We start from the raw sequence: 12,738 nt of genomic DNA on the forward strand, positions 1-12,738 counted from the left end.
AGGAGTTAGGACTCCTGGCATTGTTGGGAAGAATGAATAAGCAAACCCAGGTAAAAGGCTTTACATGAACCTAAACTATAGTAAGCCCGTGGTGAGTGCTAACCCCATTAATAGAATATGTTGTATAAACACACTCACACACACAATGGTTATACAATAATATCTAAGATGTCAAAATTAAACAAAGTTTTTCTGCTTTTGATTTCCAGAGACTGAGAAAGGAATGAACATGTGTGTGCATGTGTGTGTGTGTGTCAGAGAGAGAGACCTCATGAATACACTAAGGTCCATGAAACAGACTTGGGCAGCCTGTGGAACAAATGCCTCTAAAGACAGCTGAGGCAATGTTTTTTAGCTTCTACCACATTTCACTAGACACATGCTTCCTTCTTTAATCTTTCTCCTCTGTTCCTTCTCTCTTCTTTCTAGTCTCTCTTTTCTTTTGTCTTAGTCTCTTGATTTAGGCTTCCTTTTTTCCTTCTCTCTCTTCTCACTCAGGGAGGTCCACGACCTTGCTGAGCTCTGCTGGAGGTAATGCTAAACAAGTATTGGCCTCTGCAGGCCAAATGAGTATAAAAATGAGAAGCTGCTGCCCCAATCCAATGCAAAATGGCCTGGAACCTACAGTGAGATGGTCCCTGAGTTCTGCCTGGCAGGACCTCCAATCTAGTTAATGTTTTCTGAGAAACATAAACCTTCATTTAGGCACAGTGGGAGCTAAGACTGGGAATGTTCTCTGAGTACTGGTGGCAAAGAGCAGTACAGTACCTTAAAAAACACTCTATCTCTGGTAGCATCACAACCACATAAATGGCTATATTCCAACTGAATTCCAAAGAGAAAGAACAAGCAAAATGTGGACAACTCAATGCCATTTGACTACACTAGATGGGAGAGATACTCTGGGTGTGAGAAAAGTTAAACAAGCATTTGGAGTATTTAGGGTGCCGAGTGCAGATGTGTGTACATTTGAAAACTGCCATTTAATAAGAAGGCCTAGGCGACTCAATAAACACAAAAGCCAGAGCGGAGTAATCCCTTTAGCAGGCAGGGCTCTCCCGGGCTCAGCCTGCTCCCCTGCCAGAAACAACACATTCCAGGAAAAAGTGTAAGTCACACACTGAGGTAATTGTTTCACACTTTCAAAGAATGTACTTATTAGTTTTAAAGTGTTTTTTAGAAGCAATTCTGTATCTTGCCTTCTTTTTTTGTGCTTAAATACTTATATTAATAGATTTTTTAAAATGTTTGACCTCCACTATATAGCACAAAGTGCTTCTAATGTGTTTACTCTATATTTAAAATTGATCAGACTGAGTTACAAAATGTGAGATCTGCCAATAAAAATGGCTGCTTTCCACAGACTGTAAGTTTGTAAACAATACCAAGCATCTTTGCAACTTTAGGTATTGCAGATTCAGAGATCAGGCATTCTCGGACTAAATAGGAAAAAAGTAAGCTACCTATTCCTGTCAATGACTTTTCCCTGTGTTGATTAGAGACATCAAAGAATTTTACTCCCAGATTCTTCCTGAGCCAAATGTTTCCATTCTCAAGGCCATCAGCAATGGAAATATAGTGTGAAAAACAAAATAAGACATGCTTTTTTTTTTTTTTTTTTTTTTTGAGACAGTCTTACTCTGTCACCCAGGCTGGAGTGCAGTGGCACAATCTCGGCTCACTGCAACCTCCGCCTCCCGGGCTCAAGCAATTCTTCTGCCTCAGCCTCCTGAGTAGCTGGGACTACAGGCACATGCCACCATGCCTGGCTAATTTTTTATATTTTTAGTAGAGAGGGGGGTTTCACCATATTGGCCAGGCTTGTCTTGAACTCCTGACCTCATGATCCACCCGCCTCAGCCTCCCAAAGTGCTGGGATTACAGGCATGAGCCACCACGCTCAGCCTGCTATGCTCTTATACACTATACAGACCATGACCATTAGCTGTCCTTTGACCTAGTATATATTTTTATTTTCCCAACCATTTTTTTCAGTCATCTCAAGAGAGTGGCAGACCATTAAAAAATTCTTCATCTTAGATCCACCCATACATCTTATAATATGCAAATTTAAGTGCCTCAAGGAGATTAGAGAAACTATTTTTTATTGGATTCTATCACAAACTTAGTAACCACACTGATCTTCAAAGAAGGACTCACTTTTGTTTCTGTCTTTCAAAAAATACTTTTGAAGAAAAGTTGCCCTTCTGATAACGAAAAAAAGGGGCTATTGAAAAATCCACAGTAGAAGAAAGAGTTCTCCCTAGATACTGCAAATCAGGACTATGTTTATATAGTTCAGCAGGAAAGGAACCACATCGGATACTGGCTTTTAGAAAGATTTCTGCACAGAAGAGGTGGAATTGGTAATGTATGTATACTCATTTGCTTGCATCAAGAACTCCATTCCATTTCAGTCTGCCAACATCCTAATTAAGATGATCTGAATCTTAGGTAATCTATTATTCTAGATCTAAGATAGCCCAAAGTACCTTAGACAAGATGTTACACTATGTGCTTACACTGAAATGATAAGACCACTAAGCAGAAAAGCATGTCTTCTCTCATGTCTGGCCTGGCACTGGGCAGAGTGCAGAGTTCTCTGTTGGCACTCAATAAATAATGGCCAGGCCTTTGCCTGTTGTTTTCCTTTCTATTACTTTAGGCACAATTTAATCTTACTAGATCATTTCTGGTTTCTTTCGATAACATATACCTGCACTCTCGTTTGCATGAGGAAGACAGCAAAGTGTCTCAAGCAGTTCCTTATAAATGTGTGCATCAGTATATGTGGGACTGACAACACATAAATGCAATTCCCATTGATTGTATTAGTGCTCTTTCTGAAGATCTTATATTAAGGAACATGCTAACTCCATGAGCTTCCGAGCCAGAAAAGAAAAGAATGTAGAGCCAATACTTTGTCTCACCAATGCTGTGGAAAAATCAGGATCAAGTTCTATTCTAAGAAAATATTAGCCAGTTGCGCTATTACCCGAGAGATGCCGTAAAATACAGAGAAAACATCTTGCCAAGAAGCTCCCCAGATTGACTCCTTTATATCCCTTTAGTTAAAGAAAGTTACCCATAATTCATTAGCATAGATACTGGGTTAAGACTTGGGCATCTGGTAAACAAACAAAAACACATGCTAACACTGGACTTGCCCTCTCTTGACATCTAAAGAAAGGTCAAATGGGTATATTGTAAGCAATATACCCAAGTCAAAGGCCACATAGATGTAAATTATCAGCCAATATCTAACACTTTCATTCATAGGGCTGAGCAAACATATATAAGGAATATCCTTAAGCTTACTCTTCTGTTATTGTTGAACAGATAACATTGATGACCTTCATAGTCTGATATCCATTTCCAAAGGAAGATGACTTCAATCTAAGAGCCTCAAAGAAGGCAGATAAAATGAGCACAATCCTAGAGTTCAAAGCAGCTAACTCTCTGTCTCCTTTCACTAAAGAAATGAAGATGTTGGTTGGGACTCAGGCTAGGTCACCCTTGTAGTAGCTGTAAAGTTTTCTGAATTTACAATAAATCTTCAAATACTCTTTGTTCTGGAAACTTATCTGTTTCTTTAAAAGGGGTGAAGGAACTGTTGTTGCATGCGTTCAGTATGCAAAGTTGGATAAGGTCATATGGGGAAATCCTGGTCTCCATTCTAAGACACCTGTAATAATGCATGCTTTATAAGTGAAAAATAAAGAAAGAGAAGATAAGAACAGTTTAAAGGAGGCAATGTATAAAATTTAAAGATGCTTTCTTGCTTTCAGAATTTTTGTTTTTTGCCTTGAAAGGTCAAAAAAATGTAGCTTTTGTTAGGTGTCATTCACTATGTTTTGAAATCCCTTCAGTTGTAGACCATTAAAAAATTGAACATACTGAAAGCCTAATCTAAGGTGATAAACTTTCACCAATCTATCTTAAAGTAAAAATATATAATTATAAGCATATTTTCAATTATTTGATGTGACTGCTGAAGCTCTATTTCTAGAACTGGTGAATTCTATTCTCTATTTCCATGTATAAAAGATCTCACAGTCCTGAGAAAACACTTTTTTAAAAAATGAAATACAACAAATAAGGTATGCTGCCAAGTCCTAGGGGAGAAGTTTCCCAGAGTCTTTGAATTTCCTCCTATCCTCCCTCTTTACAAGATTTCTAAAACCAAGTCCTTTTCTGCAGTCTCTCAAACAAGGTAAAAAAAGAAAAATACCCCCTAGATATATTCCTTAGATTTTCTATTATGCTTCTCAAGCTCCCAGTAGCTTCTGAAGTAAACCTAAGATGAATTCTAGAGTTATTTTTTTATCATGTTTTAATTTTAGTTCCTCTTTAGGTCTAAGATGAAATAGATGATCATAACTGCTGTGCTTGGAGATGCATTTCACGGCACAATTTGTACATGACCTGTGCAAGGTCACGTCATGGAAAGAGGGCTGACATAATGGCTAAGAAGCCAAATCCAGTTTTTAGTCATGGAGAACTTCAGGGAAACCTATTTAAGCTTGCTCTATTTATTGCAATATAACAATAAAAATTTTGGCTTAAACAGTATGTTTAGGTTTATTCTGTATAGAGACCTCACTCTGGCTTGGATTATATTAATAGAGACATAGGAGGAATTATTATCAAATCACTGATCATTAAGGATCGTTTTTTGTTACATTGTTGTGTCTTGGTGCAGACTGTGGCAGGCTGGCCTACTCATCATCTGCAACAAGGGCCCAGGTTCCAGCCACACCACAGTTTTCACACCTCTCTATCTTGGTATGTGCTATTCTCGCTGCCCATTATTTTCACCTTGGCAAAAATCCTGTCTATCTTTCATTTAAAACATGAATGCCTCCCTGTAAATTGTTCTTTAATAGCCCAAGGTAGGTTTAGTTATTTCCTTCTCAGTGTATTTATAGCACTTTGCTCCTATCTGTATCAGAGTATTTATCAGATCCATTTAATATCTGTTTATTATTTATAACTTATTATTTATTATAATTATTTATTCATCTCTAGAAAATGAAAACTTGTCCACTATCCTCAGCAAGCTAACACGGGAACAGAAAACCAAACACCACATGTTCTTACTTATAAGTGGGAGCTGAACAATGTGAACACACAGATCCAGGGAGGGAAACAACACACACTGGGGCCTGTCAGCGAGGGGACAGGTGGAGGGAGAGCATCAGGAAAAAAAGCTAATGCAAGCTGGGCTTAATACCTAGGTGATGGGTTCATAGGTGCAGCAAATCACTATGGCACATGTTTACCTATGTAACAAACTTGCACATCCTGCACATGTACCCAAAACTCTAAATAAAATAAAATAAGAAAATGAAGTCGTGTGTTTACTCCTGCTTAGGATTTACTGCGTGCCAGGCACTGTTCTAAGCACTTCAGGTGTGTCAGCTCTTTTAAATCTGTATCACAACCCTTTGAGGTGGATATTATCTTACCTCTATTTTATAAATGAGAAAACAGAGGCACAGGGAAGTTAAATAATTTTCCCAGGAACACGCAGCTAGTAAGTGCCAATCACTGAACTCAAGCAGTCTGGCTTCAGAATCTGAGCCTTTCTATTATTATTATATGTGTTTGCCCAAGGGAGTAAAAGAAGCAGTTCCTAAATATTAAATAAATAGAAAGCATGAACATTCTGATTTTTTCATAGTTTCTTAAGCTTAAATTAAGAAATATATTTTGTGTTAAATTGATTTCAAATTCATCCTTGAGTATGGATGAGTTCATTTTTCCAGAGAAAATTCAGCCAAGATTGTGGAGAGAGAACTAGTTGGGAGGTAGAGGCCTGGGGTTTTGCTGACTCAATCATGTCAAGATCTCAAACTCTCAGAGCCTCCCTCAACTTCTGCATCTGCACATACCTACAAAAGCCTCTCCTTGCAGCTGCTTTTAGATGCACTATGCTGTGCATATAATGTGGCATGAAAATGCTCTGGAATAGAAATACTATTAAAAAGGAAAACATGAATGTTATTCTTGGTAAACTGATGTGATTCAAGGTATTTTCGCCTTTGGAATAATGTAAGTGGAGGGTTTTTGCTTGGTTTTCTCTTAAGAAGTAAGGCACCTTAATCATTAAGAACCAGATGTATTTCTTTTTCTTCTTGATATTTAAATTCATATCTCAAGTCCCTCAGCTCAATGTCACCTATTTTACCTCTTATCACTTTTTAATTCTTATACTTTTAAATGTATTCTTATTTTTTATTTATAATAATTCTTGCTCATTGAGAGGTTTGGAAAATTCAAAGACATTAAAAAATATATAATTGTATATCATAGGTATCCTCCAATATTTCCAATTCTCTTCTAAAACATGATTTTTATGGTTATATAACCATAACATTTCATTAGAATGAAATTTAGCATAATTTAATCAAACCATTCTTATTTTAAACATTTCAGTTGATGCCAATTGTTTGCTACTATAAGTAACAATGCAACAGACATTCTCTTATTCATTTTGGGTGAGGATCATGTAGTCCCTGCAGGAAAAGGGTCTTCCTAGTGCCTATTATAGAGGTTCTCCAAGAGCTTATTGGAATGCAGATTCCAGGGCCCCACCCATGAGGTTCTGGTATGGTCTGAGGAAGAGCCTGGGTAGGTAGGTCCTCTTTTTGAGAAACGCTAACAAGGCTTCTCTTTGATAACACTTTCTCCTTCTCACTGGGTTATCAACTTCATTCTATCTCAATGCCTCCTTAAACAATAAGCTGATTTCAAAGCGTCCATTTCAAACTGGCGCTGGTGAATGTACTCATTTCCAACATAGCTCTTTCATTAATTTAGGTCATTGCGCTATCTCTGTAGTCCACTTTGGCATGCTCCCACCCTACCCCCACTCACCCCACCCCACCCACTCATATCCCATACCATAGCCAGTAAGAGGTTTTTATAGCGCAATGCGATGATGTCATTTCTCTTCTTACTCCAAAAGCCTCCCCTTGTACAACAACAGGGAACCCAGCTTCCCTTGCACACTTCTCTTTCTAACCACACTGGCCTGTTGGCTCCCTGATGCCCTAATCTAAATCACTTCTGCTGGCCCAACCTCTTGTGCCTCTCTTTTCTTTTCTTTCATAGCACATCACAATCTGTAAAGGCATGGGTTATTAAAGTCTGTTTCCTACACCTCACCACAAGCTTCATGAGACAGGCACTGAAGCCAATTGTTCATCTCTAATGCCTCGTCCCACACTTGGCCCCGAGCAGTGCCAGTGAAAGGCAGTAAGCTAGGTGGTGATGAACATGGGCTCTGTGATCAAAGGGCTCCCAGCTCTGCTACTCAGCAGCTGTGTGACCTTAAGGAAGTTACCTAACCTCTCTTTGCACCCCCTTTTCTCCATCGGGGATTAAAATAGGGCCACTTTAAAAATTTGTCATGATAATTAAAAGACATAATACAGAAATGCTATAGAATAGCATCTGGCATGTAAAATGTAGCCAATACAGGATAGCTTTTAAAAAGTAGGCACTCACTGTATTCTTGTTAAATAAACAAAATACAATGAAGATTTTTTAAAGTGATTTTCCCAACTCAGCCTCCTGAGTAGCTTAGATTATAGGCGCGTGTCACCACACCCAGCTAAAATGAAGATTTTTGACTTGTTTTTTAGAGACAGGGTCTCTCTCTGTTGCCCAGGTTGGAGTGCATCCTAGGCATGATCCTAGCTCCCTGCAGCCTTCAATTCCTGGGCTCAAGCAATCCTCCTGCCTCAGCCTCCTGAGTAACTAGGACTGTAGGTGCATGCCACCATGCCTGGCTCATCTTTTACTTTTTGCAGAGATAAAGTCTTGCTATGTTACTCAGGCTGGTCTCAAACTCCTGATCTCATGTGATCCTCCTGCCTCAGCCTCCTACAACACATTTTTAACTGTGTCATTTCTCTTCATCTTTCCTCTCCCCACTTCCACACACAGCCAAAGCATTAGCCCAGTGAACTTCTCCCTACAGCCTACTCCTTAAAATAGCTCCAAGTCTGCCCTGAGAAATCTGCCAAATATACTCTCCATTCCATATTATTAGTTCCAGCTTTGATCCTTTCATCACATCACTTCCTAAAATATGTGCTCATGTGCCAAGTCACCTCTCCTCCTTCCTTTAAATATTTCCTGAAATGTGACCTTCTTCATGGAGCCTTCTTTAAGTGAAACTGAGCTCATCATTCTATCCTCTGTTTCCAACAAATAAGTTAAAGGTGTTGTTTGAGATTCAAAAGCCGTAAATTCAGCTTTTCACTGGCTGCATGGGTCTCAACATTGCAGGGCTGGATGGGTTTCTCCTCTGCCTGCATTTAAAAATGTGAGTCTAAGAGGGCAAAGTGTTTTTTAACTTGCTTTGTATACATTTAGTACAATGCCAATCTACATGGATGCTGAATAAATGTGATTTGATGATGATTTACTTACTTTGTCCAAGCCAGGAATAAAAACCATGAACTCTTAAATCTGTTTCCCCCATGTTACAATACGTTTTATTCTGGATTTATTATGAGGCTGGTTTTCACAGATGCAAAAGAAAGGAGTGATTACATGAAAATATCAAATTAATAACATTATTTTCCACATTATGAATCCAAAGATACCTTTAGAACAGTGCCAGTCTATATTAAAAGGTGCCTCATTTAAAGTTCAATTGCATATGTTTTATGGGTTATTTTGGACATCTAAAATGAACAACCAAAACACGTCAATACTCATTTTTAAAGTACTTGTTGTATTCGGTGCATGTACCATTATGGAGAACTTACACTCGGAGCAAAAAGATTTGTAGCAAAGCATATGACCTTCTTCCCACTACAATGACCATCCCCTAATTAGGCAATGCATCTGATAGTCATTAACAGGAATGAGATAATGAATCACTTTCTCTCTTCTTTGTTAATTTGCTGTAACCAAGCGGCTAATGGATGTCAGAGCTGAGTGATTGCACTGATTATAGTGATTTATAGTTGCAACAAAACAATTTAAAACCATTCTGATTATTCATGTTAAAGATGCTTTATGTTTTGTTTACTAAATGTTTTATGTCTCCCTTTCTCTCACCCCTAAAGTACTGTCTCCTTCCTTCTCTGCCACTTTTCAAAAAAAGATCTCTTCCTGGAAAACTTGGAAGTTGAAGGCTTTATTGTTTTAAACTAAGCCATTTCATTTTGTTTATATATAGAGAGAGATATATAAAGTTTACCCAGTAGAAACAAAAAGCCTTAGGGTTGGAAAGAAAACTTCAGTGGTGCCTAGTTCAAAAGAAGACAGAAATGAGAGGAAATAAGGAAAACTTCAAGCCACTTACCTTGGGGCTTCCAGTCCCTTCCTCATCCTCCACAGACACATCAGTAGCCAGTATCTCGGCTTTGATGGTATCCAGAGCCCTGAGAATCCAGCTGTGCTGCCGTTTGATTTGCCTCTGCAGCTCCTTCCATTGACTTGCAATCATCCGCAGCATGTCCTTCAGTCCTTCTCCAAAAGGAGGGGAAAGCAGAAGTTGTGGGCCTGAATGAATCTTTGCTCATTATTTTTATTTAGTAAATTAGATGGCTATTTTAAACAATATAAATATTTTTAGGTGACCATTACCATCACCTGCCATATCAACATTTGTCACTCAGAATAGAAACAGGCAATTCTTGACAGGAGGTATAAGGACACAAAAATGTGATAACCACATAAATCTCTGGCTTGGAAACTGACTTACTCAGTATATTGACTTAAAAAAAATACATGAGGAACAAAAATCACAATGTATAAAAATTAGTAACATTACAGTTTCACATTCCAAATAAAACGCTCTGTGTGTATCTGTGTAGAGACTTCATAATGATAAAAAATATCTACGGAACTAGGTAAAGTCAATTCAATGAGAAATACAGTAAATAGGCCAGAATTAAGACAGCAGTCTTTAACATTAGCAAATCCAATTAATACTATCTTTTTCCTGTTTAGCTTTGCTAAGCTCAAACCTAGAGCCAAACTGTAAGTCATCCATCCTGTCTTATGGTCTTCTATTATCAGGATAAGTATAACCAAATGACAAAATTATTTTTTATTTATTATCTGTTCCTTATAAATATATTAATACTGGGGTAAGAATTGGTTGAAGGCCAAAAACTCTGCAAGATGTTCATGTGTGTGAAGTGGCAGGGAAATAATTTAGACTGCTTGCCTTATATCTGTAATGATATCTATAAGTACCCTAATGCGTATGCATTATAACTATATATACAGTTCTCATTCATTATCTTAATGTTATTTCCAGAGCACCTACATCAAAACGCATGTCAATGTGAAGTTTTCAAGAATGTAATTTCAACTGAAACTCAGGCGAAGAGCAAGCCCAAAATAAAATGAACAGACCATTTGGAGGCAGTATTTCATCTTATAAGTATCACAGCATTGTATGCAGTATATGAAACATTTATAAATCCTGAAGGTCAATCTGATAATGTAAATATTAATAATACATAAGGAAGTGAATATATGCAGTAATTTACAGCAATGCTTCTTCATTCTTAATAGTCTGGAGACATAAAGACTTGCAATATTTCAGGAGGATTTACCTGCTTTGTGAGATGCAATAAGCTCAAGAAGTTGGTGTCCTTCCTCCTCCACAGCTTCCTTGAGAGCACAATGACTGTCTACATTCAACTTAAAACTCTGCAAGGAAAAATATGAGCATCAAACCCTGGCAAGGCAGTTACACATAAAACATCCATATAAAATTACTTGCTACTTTTTATCAAGAACCACACAGCCCAATTTACCCAATAGACAAACTAATTTGCAATACTAAAAGCTATTGATATTTGGGATCTGGGCTCAAAATGTTTCCATTAGATTAGCTGAGTGCATCTGTTTGGAAACAGCTGACAAACCTAGAAATTCATTAGGTTTTTATGAAAAGTCACATCCCGTAGGCTATATCAAGAGTAGCAGTGTTCTATAAAATATACTGAATTTCTACTAGCACATATGAGCTCTTTTCTTCATTTTTTAGAAATGTTAGTGATAGCACTATTTATGAAACCATAAAAAATTGGCAGCATAAAATATATTAGCCTTATGTGTACATATGTAAACCCATTAATATAGTAGGGTTTGATTCAGCTCTGTTTCTCAGATATCACACAACAAAGAATACAGTGGCAGATTCCGGTGCTGCACTGAGGAGTTAAATGTCTTTCAGATCTTTGCTTTTTAAAAGTTTATTACCTAACATATGACACTGCCTTATAAACGAATACATCAAGCACAATCAGGCATTTTTCACTCATGATAGTTATCCAAAAGACAAAAACTGCTGTCATAGTTGAAATCTAACTCAGAGTCATTTCTTTCAGGGTGTCTTCCCTAATGCTTTATGTGGAATTAATTACTCCCCACTCTCTGCTCCTTATATCTGCTTCTACTGTAAAATTTATCTTACTATATGCTGCTTTATTTCTATCCTTGGCTATGAAATTATAAGTAATTTGAAAAATTGCCAGTTTTACATTTATCCCCAATTCATGTCACATTCAAGTTGCTCAATAGATGTTTGCATGAATTGTGGATATCCGTTGAACAGTAACACTCTGAAGGGGAAGGTTTCCATTTAAATATTTCAAGAAACATAGATGACTTTCCAAAGATTTTTCCATCTCTGGAATCTCATAAGGCATTCCAACCATAGGAGGTCCAGTGGAGAGTAATCACACTAACCAATCTATTGAACCAATGGTTAATTTGGGGGGTGAAAATTCATTCCTTGACTAATTGGAACCAGCATGGATTTTGAAATGCTGTGTGGCCAAATTTTGGCTTCTCCATGATGAGTCTCCAAAATATATATGTTTTGCTCTCACTAAACATTTATTGAGAAGGTCTGCACTGCACACTGCACTGTACTTGGTATTAAGAATATCTGATAGAAGTTTGAAATGATACAGTTCCAGGTAGAATATAATTTTGGATTAAAGAAGTAAATCAATCATAAATTGTGAAATTAGGTATTCAGGTTCATTCATTCACTTAGAAACCATGTACTGTGCCCATTCCATACACTGTGCTGGGCAATAGAGATTTAAGAGTATAGAGCATGGCCTCCGGCCCCAAAGGGCAACTGAACATGTTACTAGGAGAATGAAGTGTAGCCTGAATCATCCTGGGTGGTCAGTGGTGAGTCCGAACTCTCTTTTTCTCAGCAGAGAAAATGGATCTTTTTAAAGTTCAGAATACTGAAACAATGATCAAAAGAACCTAGAAATGAAGGAGATAGAGATATGCAGATCAAGCCATGAAGTATAAAGATAAGAATTATAAGTTATTATAATTGTAAGTCATTATTAAAAGATGAGTCCAGAATGATGAATCATTTAATCTGACTAGAGGCATAAGATACAATAAAGTTTCAGCAGCCAATATAACAGAAAATGACAATATCAGGTTTCCCCAAGGCTGTTCACCATTTCTTGTACTGTCCTCTTTTAGCTACAGGTACCTGGTTGAATAAAATAAAACATGGTAATGTATGGGAAACCTCATGCTTCTGATCAATCCAAACTATATATTACCTATGAAAAATTAAATGCTTGTTATTTATAGTCAAAACATGACTGCACTTACTTTTTGCCACTGCCACGGACATCCTCAACTCTGAAGCAATGCCATGCAGAATGAGATACATGTGTGTTTTAGGGAGCAGGGACAGGGTAAAGAGAACACCTAAGA

General features: G+C 37.5%; 1 protein-coding gene across 4 annotated transcripts in view; it reads right to left on the reverse strand.

Annotated features, from left to right (window-relative positions):
* AKAP6 (A-kinase anchoring protein 6) overlaps window positions 1–12,738 on the reverse strand; it is a 652,282-nt gene that overhangs the window by 239,988 nt on the left and 399,556 nt on the right. For 3 of the 4 annotated variants that reach the window (XM_050798308.1, XM_050798307.1, XM_050798306.1), the window contains 2 exons: window positions 10,590–10,686; window positions 9,326–9,492 (listed from right to left, as the gene is read on the reverse strand). In XM_050798308.1, coding sequence (XP_050654265.1) covers window positions 9,326–9,492; window positions 10,590–10,686 — 264 coding nt within the window. The remainder of the gene's footprint in view (window positions 1–9,325; window positions 9,493–10,589; window positions 10,687–12,738) is intronic. The other variant, XM_050798309.1, reaches the window with a different exon arrangement.

The sequence above is a fragment of the Macaca thibetana genome, chromosome 7 (genome assembly GCF_024542745.1).
Source record: "Macaca thibetana thibetana isolate TM-01 chromosome 7, ASM2454274v1, whole genome shotgun sequence".
Taxonomy (NCBI): Eukaryota; Metazoa; Chordata; class Mammalia; order Primates; family Cercopithecidae; genus Macaca; species Macaca thibetana.